General features: G+C 36.0%; 2 protein-coding genes across 4 annotated transcripts; both read right to left on the bottom strand.

Annotated features, from left to right (window-relative positions):
- Positions 1–1,629: 1,629 nt before the first annotated feature.
- pkz (protein kinase containing Z-DNA binding domains) lies at positions 1,630–5,396 on the bottom strand. 2 transcript variants are annotated; one of them, XM_084390775.1, is made up of 10 exons: positions 4,756–5,396; positions 4,607–4,648; positions 4,329–4,448; positions 3,699–3,809; positions 3,494–3,622; positions 2,929–3,112; positions 2,709–2,846; positions 2,522–2,623; positions 2,356–2,418; positions 1,630–2,275 (listed from the first exon to the last, which is right to left on the bottom strand). In XM_084390775.1, exons 1-10 carry the CDS (start codon positions 5,223–5,225, stop codon positions 2,150–2,152), a joined length of 1,485 nt encoding a protein of 494 aa, XP_084246901.1. In that variant the 5' UTR covers positions 5,226–5,396; the 3' UTR covers positions 1,630–2,149. The 2 variants fall into 2 exon arrangements, with proteins under 2 accessions (XP_084246901.1, XP_084246902.1); XM_084390776.1 differs by having other exon boundaries at positions 2,929–3,109; positions 4,756–5,340.
- Positions 5,397–6,278: 882 nt separating this feature from the next.
- LOC311279350 (interferon-induced, double-stranded RNA-activated protein kinase-like) lies at positions 6,279–19,763 on the bottom strand. 2 transcript variants are annotated; one of them, XM_084390773.1, is made up of 16 exons: positions 19,370–19,763; positions 19,091–19,220; positions 17,009–17,061; positions 14,562–14,708; positions 14,315–14,488; positions 12,910–13,024; positions 12,757–12,791; positions 12,615–12,666; positions 12,346–12,398; positions 12,139–12,258; positions 11,841–11,966; positions 9,965–10,169; positions 9,163–9,312; positions 8,346–8,444; positions 8,172–8,234; positions 6,279–7,996 (listed from the first exon to the last, which is right to left on the bottom strand). In XM_084390773.1, the coding sequence occupies exons 1-16, from the start codon at positions 19,480–19,482 to the stop codon at positions 7,916–7,918; spliced, it is 1,716 nt and encodes a 571-aa protein (XP_084246899.1). In that variant the 5' UTR covers positions 19,483–19,763; the 3' UTR covers positions 6,279–7,915. The 2 variants fall into 2 exon arrangements, with proteins under 2 accessions (XP_084246899.1, XP_084246900.1); XM_084390774.1 differs by having other exon boundaries at positions 14,330–14,488.
- Between the last annotated feature and the right edge of the window lie 193 nt (positions 19,764–19,956).

The raw sequence follows: 19,956 nt of genomic DNA, 5'->3' as shown, positions 1-19,956 counted from the left end.
TTTTTACATGTTTTATGACGTAGGCTATGTCAGAATTGTCAATACACTTGCATAGCATATTTAGCAACTTGCTGCATTTAAAAAGGCTACAAAATTCACATTTGAGGTATGCCAGTCAGTGTGCGATTTATGTTATTATAAAATGGCTTGATTAGGAATTAGGATTGGTTCAGCTGCGCTAGAAGCGGAAGTCGTCATAGTTGGGTAAACCCATATACTGTCTATGGGTAAACCTCTAGCGTGAGAGACTTTTCGTGTGCCCATTTGCTCAAATAGCAAAAGAAAACTCCACAATAGTGTTTCACATCTTTAAAAGAGGAAAACAAATACAGAGAGACTGATAACGGCAGTCGGACTCGGAAGAGAGAAAGATGTCAACTTTACCGTCACTCCCACAGCCGCAGCCTCACAGCAGCGTTACCTATATAGTTTTGTTGTAATTTGACGCAAAAAAAGTTCATATAATACAAAGTAAAGTGTTATAAATGTACATACATTCTTTTTAAAATGAAAATATAAAAAATTTTGCAGGATTTACGATGTTGATGACCGTTAAAATCCGTCAATACTGTCTGTGAAAACTAGGGCCTGTGACCGCATTACATCAGTATTACTGCGCCAGAGCGTCATTCGCCTTCTGAAGAACTACATTGCTTGGCGGAAGAATTTTTATTTTTTTGTTATAGCATTACATATTTGTGTCTGTGTGTTTATTTTATTTATTTTTTAAGCATTGACAGGTATGTGGAATAATCGCTTTATAAAAGCAATAAACCCCGTAAAGCCGTGATTTACAATTAATTAAGAACAGAGAAGGGGGTTTTAGGCACTTTCCCGAACGCCCTTTAGATGTTCTCAAATCACTGTAAATCACGGCTTAACTGGGCTTATTGCTTTAATATATAACAAAATATGAAGATCTCTTCGAGTAATGTTAGACACAAAACCTATTTTTTCCACATATATCCAAAACAGCTTGCCTATTCTAAAACGACATAAAATGACTACTGTCAAAATATATATTTTATTTATAATAATTGTAGTATCGATAATTTCTTGACCGTAGAACAGTTGACAAATATGAAGATCAAAACCAAAGAAAAATATATATATAATACTAAACATTTTGACATTGAAGGCAACACCAACAACGAAGTCAGTTCAGTTCTTGCAGTTGCACTAATTTCGACATGAATGAGTATAATGCAATATTAACATTAATCTCTGTATATTTATGGAAAAATAACTTACAAACTTTGTGTAGTACAGAAATGCACGTGAGGACAATCAGCGCAGTTACAGCGACACCTAGTGGAAAGAGGCTCTAATGGCCTCCATCATTAATAACAGCGGGGAAACTATAAAATGAACACCAGTCAAAACAATATTGTCAAGAAAATATGTTTAAAAAATATTTCCAAAACATATGGAATTTTTCATATATATTTTTTTTATTTTAGAAGGCACAATGGTAACATTCTTTTAAACTAAAGCAATGAAACAAAATTCAATTGTTGTGCCACTATCATTTTTTGTATATATAATTTATAACAAAATGTGAGTTTGATACTTTATCCAATATATTAAGAATTATTATACGTATTGTAAGTATTAACAACACATAATTAATGACATATTATATTTTTTCTTTATTTTTTCTTTCACATATACACACATATACAGCACTTTTCTCAAAAAATAAGCTTGAGCAGAAATATTCCCAGCATGCACAACATGTTTTCACATTACACAACGATGCATTTTGATTGCATTCTGGTTACATTGTAACCAAATCCAATTGCAACTTTGAGAAACATGATACTTTAGTAGCAATTGTAAATACATCTTAATATCGCAGCCAACATTACAGTAATGTTGTGAAATTACGGTCATGGTCGGTTTTGTAAAAAGTAGCCTCACATCATTATTAAAATGCAGTTTTAAAAAGTAAAACAAGATTTGCAACTTGTGAAATATATCAAATATACTACAAGAAATTCTCAACATGTTATGATTTTATATTATTTATCACCTTAATGAGAGATCATTAAACAGTTCATTAAATCATGAATGAATCAGTAGAATCATCAAAAGTATTCAGCGGTGAAACATTATTTTGAGTCGACTCCACCAAACTGTGGCCGTTATCTCAGATTGTTTTCTGGCTTAACAGATTCTGATCCAGAGAGAAGAACATCTCAAGTTTTTCTTTGATGTCTTTGGCTTGTGGCCTGTCCTGCGGTGTAGAGGACAGCATCTGCTTGATGAATTTATTCTGAAAAAGAAGCATAGCTAAATTATAGTCTAAACTTTATTTAATCAACATTTATTTGAAGGTCAAATCAAGTTTCTTACTTCAGTCGGATAACTGTCACAGAAGCCTTCCGGAAACCTTTGATTTCTCAGATCTGGCCACAGCTGCAACGTCAAGAAACAAACAAATTAAACGATTAAAAACTAAAATACTTGTTTTTTTGAGTGCAGATATTGGTAATGCATACTGTCATTAAATACAACTGACCTTCGCTCTCTCTCTGCCAGAAGATATTTTCCAGAGCATCTCAAACCATACGAGTCCAAGTGGAAATATGTCTGTTTTTTCGTCATAATTCCTCCCATTTTTCTAAGGTAAACAGTTCATTTATTTCAATTTATTTAAGTTTTTACGGTCTAAATGTTTCTCTGAGAGACAATAAATGTGTCATCACCTGCTCAGGACTCATATATGGTGGTGTTCCTTTGTTTGACCTCTCTATGGGGTCACCGCTGTCATTGATCTGATGCACCACCAGCCCAAAGTCTCCAATCTTCACTTGGCCATCAGAGCCGAACAATATGTTATCAGGCTAAAAGGAAAGTACATATGAGTAAAATGCTTATCTGTTCAATCACAAGTTTAGTTGCCTTCGATCAGCAAAAAGGAAATACCTTCAAGTCTCTGTGGATGAGATTGTTTGAATGGATGTATTCCACTCCACGGATAATATCATAAAATATTTGATGGATATCCATTGTGGTTCTCTTAATTTCCCTAAAGTTTCTGTCATTTATCCATGTAGTCAGTGTTCCTCCCTCACAGAACTCCATCTGAATAAACAAATACGTCCTGCTGCTGAAACACAGAGAGAGAAAGAACAGGCTTGACTTGTAGGTTAATATTTAATAATGTGTGGTATTATCTTAAGGGGGTCATTTCGTTATATTTTTTAACATTTTATTTTTCTCCAGTTTGTGCATGTTAAATAATTTTATGCTCATTTTCCCCTCTTTCCATTTTGGGCCTTAAAATGAAACAGGATGTTTTTTTGCTGCTGTGCTTCTGTGAATGTGAAATGAACTTGATGCAACTCAAGTTACACAATTTATCAGTATGTGCATATTCTATCTCTACCAGCTGAGCTAACTCTGTAGTAATAGTTCACTCTTAAAGGACCATCACGCTAAATTATATTCTTTTACATGTGACATCTCATAAGACGACTACTGGACTTACTCTGCTGTCACTTTCAGACTTTCCATTCCTGATGTGACTTCATCACTGACATCGTCATCGTCATCATCATCATTCTCTTCACATCCGGATCTGTCAAAGGTCACTACATCTGATGAAGAACCTGATGTGCTGAACATAAAACACATAAACGTCATTATTGAGAAGCACTCAGTGTTTTATGAAAAAACGATGGAGACTTGCTTACTTGGACACTTGGTTTGATGTGCAGGTCTCAGAATCTGACCAACATGTAATGTAGCGCACTATGTTTGGGTGATCTACTCTGGCCAATGCCTTCACCTCGGAATCAGCTTTCCTGTTTCAAATAAATGCATGAATAAAATAAATAAATGCATGATACACGAGTGAATGAATGCATACATGCATGAATAAATAAATGCATGAATGAATGCATGATTAATAAATGCATTAATAAATGTATGAATTAATGCATGAATAAATATATAAATGCATGAATAAATGAATGTATGAATTAATGCATGAAATAAATAAATAAATGCATGAATAAATAATAAATTAATGCATGAATAAATGAATGAATGTATGAATTAATGCATGAATAAATAAATGCATTCATAAATGAATGTAAGAATGAATGTAAGAATAAATAAATGCATGAATAAATGAATGTATGAATTAATGCATGAATGAATAAATAAATGTATGAATAAATAATTAAATGCATAAACAAATGAATGAATGTATGCATAAATACATGTTAATTTTGTGATTTTTTTTTTTTAATACCACATACTCATGACAACTGTCCTTTCTAAAATTAGATATAACTTTGTTGTTACTTGTATAATCTTACTCAGTTAAGACGACTTTCTTTACGGCGTAGATCTTGCCATCAAATTTATGCTTTACTTTATAGACGCATCCAAAGCCTCCTTTACCAAGCTCTGTGATCACATCAAAACTCCGAGACAACCTATAGATGATAGAAACATGTCAGACAGCAATATACAGCAGCAAATCATTATGCATTATCCTATTAACAGAACATTCATTTAAAACATGTAGTTTTTTTCCCCTGAATATTATCCTGTAAGTTAAACAAGTGACTTTGGTGGACACAAAATTGCTTACCCTGAATTGCTTGAGCCCAGTCTATGATCACTGGAACAGGAACTGATCAATAACAAATCATAAAAAATAAAAACATTGGCACACCAAATGCAAAGAGTCATTATAAATCACGATTGTAAGTGTTTTAATAAAATAAACACAACACAAACCTCTCTTGGTTGTAACTGTCATTGCTCTCCTCGACATTCAGTGTCCAGAAGCTGGTTTTACTACATTTCTGTATTTTACCTTTCTCCTCCATAATGTACAGCTGTTTCTTTGTGTTTTTAGTTGGCAGTCCCAGGGATTTGGCGATTTGATAGGCCTTTAAACCTCCTGATTTCAGCAGATCCGTAACATGTTCCTCTTCGCATGAGTCTTTTGTCTCTCTCGTCGTCGTGGACTTCTGCTCTGGTTTGAGTGTGTGTTTGATCTCGTCCTTCTTCTTCTCCATTAGATCCCAAACAGGAGGATTTTCGTTAGACTTAAACACCTGTTTTGATTTCTCTAGGTTGTACAAATGTCTGTTCGCGGTGGATCTGTTTATTCCGAATTTTTTAAAAATGATTAAAACTGTGCTTTTGCCATTTTGTCTCAAGAAGTCAACGATCTTCCTCTCCATTTCAGAGTCGGCAGACATTTTGCTTCTGTCCAAATGTTTTAATATAGCTCAGATGCTGTCAGATTCTTGATCTGCTCCTTCTTCTCTGGTCAGACCAAAACTCATACAAGAGTGACGAGTCCCGTGTGGGAATTTAAACCACCCTTCTAGAACTTTCGGTTTCGATTCCTCGCTTTCCTCAGCTGAGCTGTAGTTACACGTTACAACCTGCCCATCTCTAAGTTTCGAGTCAATATTGCAAACGTTTATTTTTATTCTTCAATTGCTTAGTTAAAATATACACAACACACTATTTAGGGAAAAAATGGAAAATTACTATAGCATAAAAAAAAATTAAGAAAAGTTTATTCGGGAAAGGTTTATGGGTGATTTGGAAACATATGAGTCTAATATATTACAAAATGTATTCTCTAATTATTTATTTAAATATTCATTCATTATTAAAGAGCTTACATAAACAAAGGTAAAGGGTAACCAAGTTCGCTGTTCTGACGTATACATGACGAATGATTTCACGTTTTACCACATGCCGCTCCCTTTTGATACTGAATATAACTTTGACCTTTTACTTAAATACAAAACTTTTTTAATCTATAGGTATGTTAAAACTTTAGCTGACACGTTCTGGAATAATCTGATCATATTTTTGATCAGCTGTCAACCTAATTTTGACATTTTATCTTGACACATTGCATTTATTTTGACCTTTATGCAGTCAATATGCTTCTTATTTACAATGACAGCCAGACAGTTTTAGTATTTATGTACAGTTAAAGATTTTTATTTGCACAGGAACATGCCAACAATATCCAATCAGATTCATTAACAGTAAAAGAGGAAAATAAATATTGCCCCAAATGTACCACTTTTTCCCACATGATTCCATAACCTGTAGACGAGATTAAAAGCTCCATGATTTTAGCTCCAGAATATTATGCAATACAGACACAATAACAAAAGCTGACAGATTCAACTTCTGTTCCAAATGTAATTCATGCAAATAAGAAACGGACTGAATCAGAAATGAGTTTTTAGACTATGTAAATTGCACATTTTGTTATTTTTTTCAGATTCAGATTCAGATTCATTTTATTTAAACAGGGACAATGCACAAAATAACATTAACCTTGTATCAAAACAAGGAGAGATGCATTGTGCCAGGTTATAGCACAAGTGCTATTTTCCGCCCGTAGTCCCTTGACAGATCAATAAGACAAAATTTCATAAAAGTAAAATAAAAAACATTAAAATATACAATTTTACAACTACAGTCACACTTAATTTTCAATTAAAACTATCATATGCTCAATTGTTCCCCCTTCCTTAAACCAAAACACACACACACACACACACACACACACACACACACACACACACACACACACACACACACACACACACACACACACACACACACACACACACACACACACACACACACACACACACACACACTTCATAAATGTGTACAATTTTGTTGTGACAGTAACCACGCCTTTGTCAAACTCGAAAAGGTTAGAGGATTTGTACATGTAATAAGGTGTGTAGGGAGAGTATTCCACTGAGTTATGGCCACAAAAGAAAAAGTTGATTTGCCAAAAGAAGTTTTGCGATTGGGAATATTGCACTCTCCTCTAGTGGCTGACCGAGTAGCTCTTTTTTTTTCTGAGTTGAGCGTAATAAAAAATTTTAAAGGAGGAGCGACAGCATTATTAATGATTTTAAAAAGTAAGCAAACATTTGAATGCATTATCAAATTTCCAAAATTTTAACACAAGTTTTTCTTTCTTTTGTGGAACACAAAAGAACCGACATTCTGCTAAAAAAAGAGCATGAGGATGAGTAAATGATGACAATTTTCATTTTTAAAAAGGTAGTTGCTTATAGATTGAATTTCACACTCGCCATCTGCTGACTGTATCAGTCTGAATCTAAAGCACTTTTTGTAAGTTGCTCTATAGAGAGCCTCAGTCCCTCCCCTTCCGGTCGACCACCATGGGACCTTATTTCGGGAAAATATTGTATGGTAGTCAATGGAGAGAGACATCAAATATTTTGATCTCATTTGAATTGTGCCCTGAATTACACATATGATGTTTGTCAATTTAAAAGATACATTTTAAAGTCAAGAAAGTCTCAGTTTGATGTAAAACTGTTGAGGTATAAGAAAATACGTAATTACAGAGACTACAAACCCAAAAGGCGCACGTGTGACGTCATACCTTTTCTCTCAATGAATGAAGCTAACTTTACTGAAGCTAACGTCTGTCTTTTTCTATAGTCTTAGGTTATAATCGTAACGTTACGCCGTCATGCCTGAGTGTTTTGAGCCAGAATACACACATACGAGCAACGGATCTTGCTTGTTGTTTCGCTTCCTGTAGTTCATTGAGCGATTTTCACATAAAACTAAATGTTACTCTTCTGTTTTATGACAAACTGCGACTTTCTTGACTTTCATAATTATCTTTTAAATTGACAAACATCATATGTGTAATTCAGGGCACAGTTCAGACGGAATAAAAAGATAAGTTGTCTCTCGCCATTGACTACCATACATATTATTTCCGAAATAAGGTCCCATGAGCCGGAAGCGGAGGGGAGGGACTACGCTGCTCTATAGAACCATCTTCTTGCTCTTCTGATGAGAAGAAGAGATCTCATCAGAAGGTCTTGATGTCTTTATCCGTCTTCAGGAGTGTGGAGTATTAATCCAGTTCTCTGATCAGCTCTGTGGCGTCTGGTCTGTCTTTAGGACTGGCGCTCAACATTCGCTCGATGAGCTTGTGCTATTTCGTCAGCATCACCCGAGAAAAGAGACAGCATGTTAGATAACGCTCATCTTTGAGTAAGTGATCATACCAAGGTCATATTCAAAATAACTGAATGATAAACTGATTGATAATTTCAACATGTTAAAAACATGCTGAATTTCAACATCTTCAATCATGAAATTACACTCACTTCAAAGCTATATTTCTTGGAGAACTCCAGAGGAAAACTCCTATTTCGTAAAGCACCCCAAATCTAAAAGTAAAAAAAAACAAAAAAAATTAGAATACTTAAAGTTCAGACAGAAAAAGACTACATGGACTGTATTATTATATAAAGGGTGAATCAAAATGAAATGAATCAAACCTTCGCCCTTTCAGACATCGTGTCAAATTTCCAGAGAAGCTCAAAGTATACGAGACCCAGAGCGTAGATATCCACCTTTTGGTCATAATATTGAGTCACCTAAATATTTAAAACAATGAAAAGCGTTAGGAACAGTTGCAAAAAGGCATTTCACTTTTTAATCCTGCCATTGATGGAATTTTGCGCAAAGTCCCTTTAAGGCAAGTCATTTCACTCGGCGACCATCTTTGAAAAGCCTCTGGGGCTACAGCTCCTCTCTCTTTGAATGGGGAAACATCAAATTCCCAGAAATTTTTTCCCAGTTTCTCTGAAACTGTCTGAGTTACAAGAACAACTATTTTGTTGTTGTTTTTTGTTTAAAATCAGAGGTTCTGTTCTTTCTTTTGATATATTGTACATTCAGATATTAATATAACAAAATATTTTGGGGGCCATAAAAGTTTTTTAAAGTTTTCAAAAATGCTGGAGCTTTTTAAAAAAAAATTTAACATTAAAAAACATGGTAAAAATCATTATAATCAACATGAAATTAAAATATTCTTGTGCACATTACTGATCTTAGTGTGCATGATTTATCAGTGACCAATATTCCTAATGATCTTTTTGTTAAATGCATCTCTCTTATTTTTCCAATCACTGCCCACTAACCAGCTCCATTCTGGCATGTGACATCCAATTTTCACAGTCAATTCCCAATGGATAAAATCAAGTTCTCCTCTATATTTTCCCTTTTAATATCCATTTTACTTGGAAATGCATTAAATTATATTAAATTAAGATGGGTTGAGGGTTCATATTTCAATGCCTCCTGACTCACCTGCTCCGGGGCCATGTATGAAGGAGATCCTGTGTCTATAGTCCGTTCCTGCAGTCCGTTCCGCTCATCCTTGTCGTTTTCTGCTGCAGTCACGAGGCCGAAGTCTCCAACCTTCACTCCTCCATCACTGCCGAACATTATGTTTGCAGGCTTAAACAAAGAAACAAAAGAAAGTAATCAAAACAGTGTGCAAACCAGGGTTGTAGTGGAAACCAGGAGTAGGGAATTCCTTTTCGATTCAAATCAGTGTTAATATCGTTAACTAAAACTAAAACTGAAACTAAAACTAATATTTTTAACTAAACATTTCCATTACCTGAGTTGAAATTAAATGAAATAAATGTAATAAAAATACAATTATTTCGGCTAGTCGCCAAGGCTATGTTTCTAATTATAGTTTGGTTTACCTTAGAGTACTAAATTTGAAATAAAAAAATAAACATTTTCAACAAAACAAATGCACAGAACAAAATGACTAAACTTGAAAATATAATAAAAACATTCAAAATATTAGTAAAAAAACCCATTATAATACTAAAATAACACGGATTCAATTTTACCATATACACAAATGGCAAAACTTCCAGAAACATTGCATCATGATAATAATTAATGTTTGAAAAAACAATTATATATATGCATATTTTTTTTATATAATGTGCCTCTTCCTGTCATTTCAATTTACATTTAAATTCAGTATCCTGTGTGTCCTGGCGAATTTGATTCAAACTCGGAAAAGTACAGTTCTTAATTGTCCATTTTATGGGAGCCTGATGTAAGCTCGTTTTAGCGAGGTGCTCACCTTCAGGTCTCGGTGGATCAAGCCCTTGGAGTGAATGTAGTCCACGGCCGTCAGCACCTGTTTGCTGATCCGTGCCGCATCCGTTCTCCTCTCTGGGAAAGATTCCTTTGGAGAGTTTCTTTTATCAATCCAGGCACGCAGCGTGTCTCCCTCACAAAGCTCCATCTGAATGTAGAGGAACTCTGTTCCCGGGCCACTGCCAGAACTAAAGTCAACAGATACATGGATTTTCAGAAGAATAAATGTTTTTCGATATTTGCTTTAAAACAAAAAAAAGTTCAATTGAAATATACAGCGATGAGCCAAAACATTATGAGCATGGTGTTGGTCCTCCATGTGCTGCCAAAACAATGGCGACCCACAGAGACATGGGGCCAGATTTATTAAATGGGGCAAATTAGCATGAGAGCGCAATTCCACCAATTTAATTTTTGCGTGATCTACTGACGACGCGCAAATTAAAGAACACAGATGCAGTCAAATCATTTAGGCTACATAATGACCAACGCAATCTACCAAGAGTAGCTCAAATTAGCGTTGTGACCACGGATAACGCAGGTGAAAATGCGGACTGTGAAATCCCATCTGAAGAAGCCACAGTACGTTGAAGAGCCAGAGGACAAAAAATGAAGGGTTGCAAGAAGTTTTGATGCACCAGGTATTGCGTGACTCCTTGTAGTTGAGCGTTCCAAGTTGTCTTATTTCCTAAAGCAAATTAAAAATAGCATGGCTTGGCAAACGATATGTTCGGATAACGTCTTCCTCTGGCATTCCAAAGAAATCAATACGAGTGGGAAATATTTTCTCCCTTCTACCTCGCGCTCTCTGTTCTCTGTCTACTCAAAATGGGTTAAGACATGCTTTTTTTGTGCGGTAAATAATGGCACAAACACCAGTACATTGACGAGCGCAAACCTTAACGTGATTCATTTAAATACTCTCCTCCCATAAATTTGCGCTGGCGCAAGTTGTTAGTAAATCTGGCCCATGTACTCTATAAGACCCCTGAAGGAGTGCTGTGGTATCTGGCACCAAGACGTTAGCAGCAGATACTTTAAGTAATGTAAGTTGCGAGCTGGAGCCTTGTTTACCATCTAATCTACCAAGACCTTAATAGGTGGCCTTGTAAGGAGATGATCAAAGATATTCACTTCACCTGTGACTGGTCATAATGTTTTGGCTCATCAGTGTACATGTTAATGTTAGGTGAAAATTAGGGACTGTATGACTATTCAACTGGGGTGTGTTTCCCGAAAGCATCGTTAACCAACTACAAGTTCCGTCATTATCAGCAGTTCAACGAGTCGGTGTTTCCCGAAACTATCGTTCCACCGAACATTCGTAAACAGCATGGCAAACTTGTGTGGTTTGGAACGCCAGATCTCGACCTGTGTTTAGAAGCAAGCACAGTTTCTTGTTTGCAAGCTGACATTCAGTACAATCTATATCTTTTATTATGAATATATACAAATGTAATTTACGTCTTTTAGTTTGTCAAGAGATTTAGTGTTGTTTTTGAAGAGTGTGCATGTGCAAACATGCTCTAGTACGTAAGAACGAGACTACGCTAAGATTGATTTTGGAAATGAAGCAGAATAACTGGGAAAAATTTGAAATAGTCCTTAGATGCCATGTCCGTAATTTATAGCAAAATATCTAGCATTATTTCAATCTCAAATGGATTATTTAAAATACCTGCATGACTCCATTAACCAGCGTGCAAGAATGATCAATTTGCGACAATACGTGCAGGTAACGCACCCCTGGTCAGTTAGTTTTGCTATTAGTGCGTTGCGTCTGTGTCGAGTAGTCATGAAACACTTTCAGACATGCAGGCCCTTGTCTGTTCTAGAATGAGTTGTGTTTGCTGAATTACTCTGAAAAGCTGTTGCTCCCCGAAGACTCGTGTCTGTATGCCGTGTCCTCTCTCCAAGCACTGAAGTAGCGGACAATGTTGGCATTGTTAAAAAGAGCCAAAGCATCAACCTCACGACGAGCTTTTCTATGGAGATACAATATATATCATCACATTATATTCTGTAGATGCAGTACAAAAATAAAGGGATATTGCTGTTGTGTCTTTTTTGGACATTAAAGGCACACAAGCAATTAAAAGCCTGTGTCACACAGCCAATCAGATTACATTAAGATAATAAACATTTTCATTTACTTACTCTCGACTCTTCACTATCTTCACAGCATAATATTTGTCCTCCAGCTTTCGTCTTGCCTTGAAAACACTGCCGAATGCACCATGGCCTAGCGGACTTATTAAGTCAAAGTCTTCTAAAAACCTACAGAGAAGAACATAACAGCTTCAAAACAATGGATTTCTAATCGGAAAAAAAGCTATATTAATTGAATTTTTATTTATTTTTTACCTTGACTTTATATCTTGGCTTGAAGTTTGACCTCCAGATGGCTTTGCTGGGTTCTGTGAATTAGCATCGGTCTCATTTTACAGTCTCGTAAATTTTACAACCTCTACTTCATGGAGAGTACTCATTTAATGAAGCAAAACATACACAACCCATACCACAGCTTGCTTACATAAAATGTAACTTATCTCAAAGATGACTTCATTTTGTTCCACTTTTTAGTTATGCTAATGTCACATAATATTAAGCTGAACTTATTAATGTTCCAATACCTCTTTACTCTGGGCAAGGCGGTTTGGTGACTGATGAAAATTTGCTGCCAATCTAGAAGAACATGTGATATAAATTATAAGAAATGTTATGTTCATAAACATGTAACATCTAAAATAGTAAATCTTAAACGTAAAAGCTTACTTTATTTTCGGCTTCGCATCCAGTGAGCTCAGAGTCTAAATTAAAATATTAAAATATGTTTATGTTTTATGAAACTGATAGCATCTCGTACATTAATGCTTGAATATTTTAGTCAAAAATGCAAATGCTGCCAATAACACAGACAGGACTTACAGGACGTTTGGCCATAGGAGAACTGGCAGCAGATGAGTCTTTGAAGACGCTGAAATCACCTGAGCTGGGAGTTTTACATGGGCTGTTTAATGAGAGTTGTGCATCCTCAGATTTACTATGGAACAGATGAACATATAACTGCAGTGCAATTTCATAACATTATGTATTATATGCACAACGTAATATTGTTTCATTCATTTAAACTTGAGATGCCTCCTGGGTTTGAGAAGAATTGTCATCTTCACAACTCTGTTATGAAGTGCTATATAAGGTGCTCTAAGCAATGTCGGGTGACGTCACTTCTTGTCGACAAAGTATTGTCAAACAAAATGGAGGCTAGCTCGTGTAATGGAAATTTTATTCTTACTTATGCTTTTGTAATGGAAACTTTATTCTTGCTTATCTTGAATGCATTGATGGATATAAGCTGCATAACGCACGTAGGCTTGAGTGAAATATAGTGGGATATCTTGTCCCTAGTGGGCTGTGTTCCCACATAAAGGAAAGGAAGTGTGCTGTGTTCTAATGAATAATTACTCTGTGTTTTTCATATCAAACTCTATGTTTTTTTCTGTGCACACATAAGAGCAGGATCAGCAGAATTGAACATGCCATATAGGGTATTTTTTTTGCTGATACACCAATAGCAAATAAGACGAGAGGTGTTAAGGAAGGGTGTGGATGCTGAAGAAAGTACTATATTAACTTTGAAAAGAGGAGGACACTTTGCCTTCTCATGCTAGACATTGTCTGTGTGTAGAACACCTTTCTTGCAAGAAATAAAGCATTGCTTATTCACTTTTGAGAGGTATCGCTGTGTCTCTTATTTGATAAAGTCTTAGGATAAAGAAATTTCCACAACACTCGACCCTCCCTCCTCCTCATCCCGTCCCCTCCCCCTCCCTTCCGTGCTTCCTGAAACAGGCTTTTCCGATGTGAATTCTGGACTTCGCACGTTCCTTCTCCTTTTCCCTCTTCTTTGCTATGTGTTCATCGGAACGTCGTCTCTTTGTTCGTGTGTCAGCATATCAAAATTCAAGAGAATATAATTGTAATGTTAACCGTTGTCTAGGACATCTCTCCTCTAGCTAACTTCCATCCTCATGCTTCTCTCTCCTCCACTCCCCACACCCCCCTTCATGTGCACGCGCACTAACCCCCCAACCCCCAGCCTCAAATCATTCTTGTCGTTATTGGCTGGAACACTGTTTGTTATGTTTCGTGGTCCAGGCTGGGCCAGTTTGATTTTGTTGCCGTTTGGGGAGCCTGGGCTCCAGCGTGTTCAGGGGACAGGCAGCTAGTGGATAGTGAGGAGATGTTTGCTGAATGTTTCAGCCTAAAAATGCGTGACATCGCTTAGAGCACCTTTAATTGAAAACATGCATGTTCATTAGTCAACACTAACATCTTGACTACACACATAGCTGAATTTCTGGAGGGTCCTGTCTGTGCGGTCCAGTCAGACTGATTACGAAGTTTAGTCCAAGCGTGCTGAGCAGCGTTTTGCTTCGCCTCTTTTGAGCTCTTTCCTTGTCCTTCAGGATATTCCTTGTCGTCTATGACAACTTTATACACAAACCTGAAGAAGCAAATGTCAGTTTTACTTTCCAACTCGAACACATATGAACTGTGAAGGGCTGTGCAAGACTTACTCTGGGGTGTGAGGAAGGCCTCTTTTCTCCGCTAATTTGAAATGAAGTACACATTTATTTTTCTGGCAGAAGTCATTGAGTTTTGCAATGTAGTTGTTGTCAGGTATGGAGCTTTGGGATTCATCAGCAATACTCAAACCGTTCAGGCTAGCACGTAAATAAAGGACAAGATATCAAAATAAACAGATCAACATGTGGAAAATATAGTAAAAGAGCCTATTAAAGGGATAGTTCACTTTGAAATAAAATTTTGGTATGTTTTAGCTTACCTCAAGGGCATCCAAGATGTAGGTGTCTTTGTTTCCGCAGTAGTTTCAATTTTGATATTTTTAGGTCAAACCGTTCTTGTCTGTCAGTCATATAATGCAGGTCTATGGTCACCACCTCAAAGAGCATGCACAGAGAAGTCCAAATTAAACAATTCCCCATCGTAAGTACACATTGATGGCCTAAGACACGAAACGAGCGGTTTGTGTGAGAAAACGAACAGTATTTATATAGTTTTTACCTCTTGTACACAACCAAGCGCTTTCCGGCGCTTGCGCAGACTAAGCCAGGAAGCGCGCACACATCACACGCCAGGAAGCGCGCGCGCCCTCAGATCACTTGGACGTGGTTGTGTATAAGAGGTAAAAACTATATAAATACTGTTCGTTTTCTCACACAAACCGCTCGTTTCGTGTCTTAGGCCATCAATGTGTACTTACGATGGGGAATTGTTTAATAGACCATCGACCTGCATTATATGACTGACAGATAAGAACGGTTTGACCTAAAAATATCAAAATTGAAACTACTGCAGAAACAAAGACACCTACATCTTGGATGCCCTTGAGGTAAGCTAAAACATAACAAAATTTAATTTCAAAGTGAACTATCCCTTTAAATCAGTGGTTCCCAACTGGGTGTTCAGGGACAAAAATGGTTGATAAATATGTCAGAAGAAGCTCATCAAATTACGCCAACGTAAACAGGTTGTGAGATATGCATGAACAAAACTAAACAAGACAGAATAAAATTAAACCTGGTGGCATGTAGATGTCGTCAGGCCAGGACTCTTATCAAACATATGAAGTTTGGGGCAGATGGACTACTTAAACTGAACTTCATGATGCACTTTCGTTTTGAAATTGTACAGTCATTTATTTCCAGTTATGTGTATTTTCAATGTGTTGTGGTCACTCGTGCCACTTAAAATGAGTGTCAGCAAGAAGTTTTAGAGGGGTCCTATTATGCTTTTTCACCTTTTCAACTTTAGTTAGTGTGTAATGTTGCTGCTTGAGCATAAAAAAGATCTGCAAGGTTACAAAGCTCAAAGTCACTCCAAAGGGAATCAGAATCTTCTTTTCAAGAACTACAACGAAAGGCTCGTTTGGACTTCAACGCAATTTTTACAGATCTTATGAAGTCACAATGGTACTCATTTAAATAATCCCTGCCCACGGAATACGCAAAAAAGGGGACAAGACCTGGTTGAGCTGCATTAGAGAAGATAGAGTTGTCGCTGTGTCAAAGAGACAGCTAGATGGAGAACAGCTTGTTTTCTGTTGCTTTTGTAAGCTCTCTCTTCTGTAAGGCAGTTCAACGCTCCTTAGGAAAATTAACCATGGTTTTGTGATTGATTACTGTTTGTATTACCTTAGTGTTCTGACAAATATCACTATTAAATGGTGGATAATATTGTATCTATAATGTATACGAAAATTACAAAAAGCATACCACTCTTAAACGTCCTGTGAAATCTGTGCTTGAAATCCGTTCAGCACGATCCTCTTGTTTGTTAACATTGTCAGGGTCTGAATGAGGCTCAAATTGGTTTGAAATAACCTTAATATTTACACTAGAGCATAACTCACAGTTACGGAGAGGCGGGACATTTCCTGAACCCGTGCAAAGCAGTACCAATCACAACACACTGGGCCAGCTAACCATTAGCATATTACATATTTCGGAAGGAGGGGCTTCATCGAAATCAGTGTGTTCGAGCCCGACTGGGGAGAGAGGTGCCGTAATAATGTAAAATATGTGAAAAATAATGTGTTTTTTGAACAATCAAGCATGAAAACATATTGCAAAAATGCAATTAATCTCGGAGAAGAAGAATAAACGGAGCAATTCCAATATGGTCCTCCTTGCACCATCAGTGCTCGGGTTCTAACAAGCTATCTAGACTGTGGCTTGTATTGAAAAAGGATTCACTTGCATTGAGGATAAAAATGGCTTGTGTTGAACATAATGTGAATTATTGGCTTTGTAAACATATAAATACATGTAAAAAAATGTATACATTTTTTTTTTTTTTTTTTTTATAAGGAATTGCAGTTCTGTGGTGGGTCATTTGGATCTACTTGACGTCTGATGTAAAAGTCTGTGTCCTGAAGAAAGACCAGTTGAGAAGCACTGATAAAAATCTGACATTGTTAATAAGGCTGTTGTTCATTATTTACCTACAAGCTGCGACCTCTGACCCATGTGCTTTATTGCTGTTCTTGCCAAAGACCTTAAATGCAAAATAATATGTCAAACAAAACTCATAAATTACAGCTTTTAGAGATTCCAAGTAGCAGGGACGGCGCCAGAGAATTTTTTACGCAGGGGCTGAGGGGGTGCTAGATCATTGACGGGGAGCTGCGCAATTATAGGCTCGCTCTCTCTCTCTCTCTCTCTCTATATATATATATATATATATATATATATATATGAAGAGTTCAGATGCAAAAGCCTCTAAGTGCCATCAGAAATTTTCTTCTAGAATGACCATTTTTATCAAGCTTGTATATTTAAGTTCAGTAATTTCACTTAAATGACAATTCATAGGTAATTTTCATTGCCATTTAAGTGAAATTTCTGAACATAAATATACAATATACAAAATTTCAGATGGCACTTAGAGGCTTTTGCATCTGAACTCTTCATATATATATATATGAAATTGAACAAGCGCAACATTCAGCATTCAATCAAATATTCATAAAGATTTATTATTATCAAAAATGTTATTTCAACATAATATCTCGTTATTTCGACATAATATGTGTGCGTGCAACAAGCAAGATGTGCATTTGTAAATCCGGTGATGCGTGCATTGATTTTTATTAATAAACTAGTGTTTTCTGTGTCCGTGTTGGCTGCAAAGATGAAGTTGACGATCGCCATATCCGTATTGAACGCGCCTATAGAGAGAAATGCACATAATGGATTACATAATCAGAGAGTAGCCTATTTCTTTTCGTTTTGAAATATTTCATTTAAAGACATTTCAAGCTTTGTGTATTTGATGTATTTCTCATGTCTGTGTGAGGCATACACTGAGTTTCGGTTAAGTTAGGATGAGATGCGCTCCAGTTAACGTGCAATGCAAGTGACCGCACGGGCGCCTCCATGATTATATTGTCTGTTATATTTTCTTATTATTTATTAAATCCAGGCAATTGGTTGATGAAAAATGTATTAAAATTAAGATACATTTTATACAAAACGAAATTCACTTTAAAGAAAGGCTTTCTACAAAACAAAACTTAATGAAGTGGTCAAAATCATGTCTGACCCACTCCATGTCTCCCGATATATTGTGAATCATATCTTACTTGTGCTGTTCACTTTTCATAATCAACATAGATGGACAAAAAAATAACATTATAATATTTTAATACATATAAAACTAAATGCGCTTATTTAATGGCTACAACAGTATAGTAGGCCTACAGACTCTCTATTTGAACAAATTGCTGCACATTCATTTAATTCAGAGTTTTGCATACACAAGTTGAAAGCCATTTGTTCAAATCAAGTTCACGGATAATTGTGCGTGCATTTATTAATCATTATGATACTAAAATCATAACAAAGTAGGCTGTAGGCTACTATGTACAAAAAAATCAGATGAGCCCAGAATATGAACTTAATTAAATGAACTTAATTAAATTAATATGTTTAATTAAATGTTAAGCATTTTCCACCCATAGAAAACCATTATAAGAACGCTTAATGTGGCTTAATGCAGATTAGAATGTCCCCTTATTATGTAGAAATAATGAGATATTATGTCGAAATTGCATATATTATGTCGAAATAACAACTTATTATGTCGAAATAACAACTTCTTATGTCGAAATAACGAGATATTATGTTGAAATAACGACTGAATATCTCGAAATAACAAGTTTGTTTTGTTTTTTCTTCAAAATTCGGCTCAGGGCTTCCATAGAATACAGCCTGAATATAATTCTCTTCCAGAAATTATTTTTGGGGGTGCTATCGGGGTGCTTTGGCCTTTCTTGGGGGTGCTGAAGCACCTGCTAGCTCCTCCCTAGCGCCGCCCATGCCAAGTAGACAGATGTTGCGTCACCTCTGTATTTTGCATAGCTCTTCATAGACACGTTTAATACATTAATAATATATATTAATGAATATATTACATATAAATTATATATATATCATTTTTTACAGTATAAAAATCATTGGAAAGTGCCCATAAAACATGAAAACATAACGTGTGTGTGAGTGTTACTTAACATATATTTACTTACAGATCCAATATTGGAAGAGCTCTTGAGGCCATCAAGGGCGTTCTTGGCCGCATTTTGCCTTGCCTCCTTCTTAGTTTTCCCAGTTCCATCAGGAAACCGCTGACCATTAACAATAGCCCTCATAGTGAATCTGATAACAATATTTTATTAAAAAACAAATTATATAGTCATTGACTTAGTATCATTTGCACAAACAGCACAGAAAATGTTCCTTAGCGGACTTCAACTCAGTTCACCTGTATACATAGTATATTGACTGAATGAATGATATTTCCATACGTTTTGTTGTGGCTCGGTCCCTCATTGGATCCCTCCTCATACTTCACTGTGCACTGTGTCTTCTGCTGGTACTCATTCAGCAGAGAAATATAATTCTTTGACAGAGACTCCATATTGCACTGTTAAAAATAACTAACGTTACATAGGCAGACAGCGACACAACTTCACTGAATGTTTACCTTGATCAGCGATTGAACGTCATTTCTTCACCGCACGAACACAAAAACAGTCGTTACCGATATCTCATCAGGTTTATACGATACTAATAGTGTCAGTTCACACTGACATACATCACAGATCACAAGAAAACTTTCATTTCTTCGTAGTTCGATTAAGTTTCGATTTCCGGGATTCAACGTCATCGGTACACAGTGGATTGACCAATCGAAAGCAAGCCACGCATGTTAATAGGCCACGCCTACCTGAAAAATAACATTCTTTTAAAGTACAATTATATAAATGTATATTCTCTTATGTACATAGAGAAATGAATGACCAGGTATAATACTAAAAATACGTGTTGCAGCATGTTGCAAAAAATAATATAAAATCGAAACGTTTTATGACTTAAGAATTGTTTCTCTTTT

Source organism: Rutilus rutilus (genome assembly GCF_951802725.1).
Source record: "Rutilus rutilus genome assembly, chromosome: 20".
In the NCBI taxonomy this organism is placed as follows: Eukaryota; Metazoa; Chordata; class Actinopteri; order Cypriniformes; family Leuciscidae; genus Rutilus; species Rutilus rutilus.
The sequence above is the reverse complement of the archived record's forward strand: the minus strand, read 5'-3'. Positions and strand labels throughout refer to the sequence as shown.

What these genes read in the sequence shown, in the direction of transcription:
- LOC311279350 (XM_084390773.1), bottom strand. Translation starts at nt 19,482, where the DNA reads ATGGAGTCTCTGTCAAAGAATTATATTTCTCTGCTGAATGAGTACCAG. An exon ending in GCTATGTGTGTAGTCAAGAT is followed by an intron (nt 13,025 to 14,314) that starts GTTAGTGTTGAC and finishes TCTGTTCCATAG; the next exon opens with TAAATCTGAGGATGCACAAC. An exon ending in CTCCTATGGCCAAACGTCCT is followed by an intron (nt 12,792 to 12,909) that starts GTAAGTCCTGTC and finishes ATTTTAATTTAG; the next exon opens with ACTCTGAGCTCACTGGATGC.
- pkz (XM_084390775.1), bottom strand. Translation starts at nt 5,225, where the DNA reads ATGTCTGCCGACTCTGAAATGGAGAGGAAGATCGTTGACTTCTTGAGA. An exon ending in TCATCCACAGAGACTTGAAG is followed by an intron (nt 2,847 to 2,928) that starts GTATTTCCTTTT and finishes CTTTCCTTTTAG; the next exon opens with CCTGATAACATATTGTTCGG. An exon ending in CTGGCAGAGAGAGAGCGAAG is followed by an intron (nt 2,419 to 2,521) that starts GTCAGTTGTATT and finishes TTGACGTTGCAG; the next exon opens with CTGTGGCCAGATCTGAGAAA.